Source organism: Acomys russatus, chromosome 5, assembly GCF_903995435.1.
Source record: "Acomys russatus chromosome 5, mAcoRus1.1, whole genome shotgun sequence".
In the NCBI taxonomy this organism is placed as follows: Eukaryota; Metazoa; Chordata; class Mammalia; order Rodentia; family Muridae; genus Acomys; species Acomys russatus.
In genome coordinates this window covers 34,055,264-34,059,342 of record NC_067141.1, presented here as the reverse complement: position 1 = coordinate 34,059,342, position 4,079 = coordinate 34,055,264, and the positions used below count along the sequence as shown (strand labels likewise).

General features: G+C 39.4%; 1 protein-coding gene across 1 annotated transcript; it reads left to right on the top strand.

The window, feature by feature from the left end:
- Window positions 1–647: 647 nt before the first annotated feature.
- LOC127189837 (olfactory receptor 9I1-like) lies at window positions 648–1,589 on the top strand. Its single transcript, XM_051146929.1, has one exon. The coding sequence runs from the start codon at window positions 648–650 to the stop codon at window positions 1,587–1,589; it is 942 nt and encodes a 313-aa protein (XP_051002886.1).
- Window positions 1,590–4,079: the final 2,490 nt, after the last annotated feature.

The window sequence follows — 4,079 nt, the reverse complement described above, 5'->3', positions numbered from 1 at the left end:
GCTTCTGGTCAAGAATTATCCTTGTTTCTACTGCGGACAGAATACTGAACAAATTGGATGCAGGAAAGCTGACTGCTGAGCTTTGCAAGGACAAGATAGGCAAATTCTTCATAATAACTGCTTCACAAATATGTCCGTCAGATATTCTGAGCCAGAAGGCTGAAGATGATGCTCCAATGTTATAAAATATCTGGGATGACTATCAAGGTAGCCAGCAGTATCTGTCATTTCTATAATTTTGGAAGCTGCTTGCACTGCACTTCCTGTTTATTCAGATAATATTTATCCTTCTAAGGTCTCTGGTTGGGTTGTAAGTTATAGTCTTACAATTAAACTTAGCTGTTTAGGATTTAATAATATATTTTAAGTATGAAGATGGTTTTTACTAGGTAACACAAGTTTTTTTTTTTTTATACAAATGATTTAGGTACAGAACTTTGGACAAGCCAAGATATGATAACTTTCTCCAAGGTTTCCAGATACTAATTGACTAGAATTTATGAATGCATTTTTTTACCACATAGTCTATCTTTTTACTGATGTTAGAGAAGACATCTTTTATTCGGACAAAAAGGGATATTCACTCTAATTAATCTTCAGTGATAACCTATCGCTGTTGTTTTATTTCTCCAGGTGACTTTGGCCTTATGGCAGACAATGGCACCAGGGTGAAGGAATTTATTCTGATGGGGTTCCAACTTCAGGCAGAGATGCAGTTGGGTCTCTTCTTTATTTTTCTGGCCTTTTATGTCATCACCATGGGGGGAAATCTGGGCATGATCATATTAATTCAGAGTGACTCTCGGCTCCACACACCCATGTACTTCTTCCTCAGCCATCTCTCTTTCCTGGACATTTGCTACTCAACTGTTATTGTGCCGCAGCTGCTGGAGACTTTGGGCACTAATCAGATGGTCATCACCTATGAGCGCTGCGCCACTCAGTTCTTCTTCTTCACGTGGTATGCTAGTACTGAGTGTTTCCTTTTGGCTGTGATGGCCTACGACCGCTATGTGGCTGTATGTAACCCCCTTCTCTATGTCATGGCCATGACACCACAGACTCGCCTGGGCCTGGTTGCTGCAGCATACTCTGGTGCAATGGTAAACACTGTGGTCCGGACTGGATGTACTTTTTCCATTTCTTTCTGTAAATCTAACCAGGTTGACTTCTTCTTCTGTGACCTCCCACCCCTGCTGAAGCTTGCCTGTAGTGAGACCAAGTCACGGGAACAGGTGATCTTTCTTTTGGCTTTCTTGGTCATCACAACTAGCATCTCAGTGATTCTTATATCCTACTTATTCATTATTTGGGCTATTCTGAAAATTCGTACAGCAGGGGCCAAAGCCAAGACCTTCTCCACTTGTGCATCTCACATGATTGCAGTGGCTCTGTTTTTTGGAACACTCATATTTATGTACTTGAAAGGTAACATGGGCAAATCCCTCTGGGAAGACAAGATTGTGTCTGTATTTTATACTGTGGTGATCCCTATGTTGAACCCTATGATCTATAGCCTGAGGAACAAGGAAGTGAAGGAGGCCCTGAAGAATGCCTTCAAAAGAATTAAAGTTTCCCAAGGGAAGTAAGCCCCCATCAGCCCAGAAGTTCCTAACTTTCCATTGGGCTTTTCTTTTTGTCCCCTTAATATATGACTCTGCTCTCAGAATTGCACTGGTATAGTGAAGCAGAAAATGTAAATTTGGCTTTCAGAATTTTATTAGTTCTACGATTTTGAGCAACAAATGCTTTGCATCATTTTCTCACATAAGTAAGTTCTTTATTGAGGATGTAGAGATGGTTTGTTGGTTGGCAGAGCATCCTGCTTGTGGAAAGGACTCAAATTCAGTTTTTAGCACCCACACTGGACAGTTACCTGTAGCTTCAGATGCATGAGATCATCTGGATTCCATGTGAACTTTCTCTATCGTACCCCACCCCCTGCCTCAAACCCCTGCACATGATTACATCATTAAAAATAAATATACCTTTTCATAATCAATGTATTTATTTACATTTCAATCAAAATTTCCCCTCACCCCTCTCCTCCCAGTCCCTCCCTCTCCTCTCCCTTCCCATATACATCTCTCTCTCCTCAGGGAAGGGGAGACTTCCCATGGATATCAAATGCCTTGGCATATCAAGTAGGATTGGAATCACCTCTTTATATTGAAGCTGTACATCACGGTTCAATTAGGGGAAAAAGACCCAATGGCAGACAAAAGAGTCAAGGGCAGCCTCTGCTCCTGCTGTTACAAGTCCCACATGAGGACCAATATGAACATCTGTTACATATGTGTGGTGGGGCTAGGTTCATCGCATGAATGTTTTCTTGTTGGTGGTTCAGTCTCTGAGCCCCTATTGGCTTCACATATATAGAGAGAAAACAGAGTGGGAGAAGGGGCGGGACAGAGAAACAGGAATGGGGATCAGGTATGGGTAGGGAGGAGATGGGTGGGAGAATGAAAATCTGTAGAGGGGACTCATCTCTGGGATGAGGGAGACTTCCAGGAGTCTATGGTGATGACTTTAGATGAGACTCCTAGCAGTGGAGAAATATGAAGCCTGAAGTGGCCACCTCCTATAGCCAGACTGGACTTCCAGTAGAGGGAAGGGCACACCAACTCACCCACAAAACCTTTCACTAAGCCACCTAATTACTGGTCCAACTTGAGTCCCATGCCAAGAGAGATAGCCAACTCCTGACACTATTAATAATATTTTGCACACTATTAATACTACTTGCAGACAGGAGGCTAGCATACTGTCATCTAAGTGGCTTCACCCAGATACTTATTTTATTTCCCTTTATGGGTGAGATTCAAGCATCCTCTTTTGGGCCCTCCTTGTTATTTAGCTTATTTGGGTCTGTGGATTGTAGCATAGTTATCCTGTACTTAATTTAAAAAAGAGAGAGAGAGAATAAAAAACATCTGCCTTGATATGATTAAAAGTTCAGATCCTTAGCCCAGACCAAAAGAGAGAGAATTAGTGACAAGGACCTTTATAATTGAAAATGTGTTATAAAATGTAAGAATTATTTTTTGTATCTGTCCTGGATCTTGTAGAGTGTTTTCTCAGCTACTTTGCTGTTTCATAAAAAGCTTATTATTTGAACCTAGCAGGATGACAAACAACAACAGGTTTCTTATATGTTTAATATAAACTCTTTGTTCTTGGATGGTGAAGCAGATATTAATATTGGACAAAGAAATAGAACATTCAGTCATAACCAAGTTAGGTATTTTTCAAGGAGGAATATAAGTAGCTAAACAAAAGAAGGAAGACTATGTGGAAAGGAGTTATTAATGAGAAATACACAGCTAGAGTAAGTTCACTTAATTTCCAAGAGGGGATACAGTTGAGATTGTGCAGAATAAAGGGAATAAGAAATTACTTATATTAATTATTATAAACAGTTTCATCTTGATGTATTGATTATTGATTTGCACATATTGCATTATATTATTTATTGATAGCCAAAGAACAGAAGTTCTATTCTTCCCTTAGCATTGCTCATAGACAGATGCTTCAATTAATCCAGGTGATTTTCTACTCTTTAGTAATAGACACCACTATCTTCTCTCATCTCCTCTAGACATTTACTGTATTGTCAGAAGACAGAGAAGGACAAGTCTATCCCATTTTCATGACCTCAGTCATCTGCTAGAAATATTATTTGAGGATATCTCCATGGAGATATCTCAATCTTGTTCATCATCCCAGCAAATATTTAGAGACTACTGTGTTTCAGACATGATGCTTAGTCAGTACATGCTAATAAATAAAATATGAGTTAGCTTGAATGGAATTTGAAACCTGGGGAATTGTCAGATATTAGACAAAACACAGGAAATTAACTTTTGCAGTTTTGGAGAGTAGAAAGGAAAAAAAGAGAGAAAAGAAAAAAAATCAACCTGGCAATGTTAACCGGTGTTAAGGAATAACATTGTTTTATGTGGCTAAAAAAAATCCCCAAAGAAATAGCATGTAAACAGAGACCTAAAGAATTAAGTATGGTGTTTCCTTAGTTTGAGATACTATTTCAGACTGGGATAACTGTGAATGCAAATTCTGTG

What these genes read in the sequence shown, in the direction of transcription:
- LOC127189837 (XM_051146929.1), top strand. Translation starts at nt 648, where the DNA reads ATGGCAGACAATGGCACCAGGGTGAAGGAATTTATTCTGATGGGGTTC.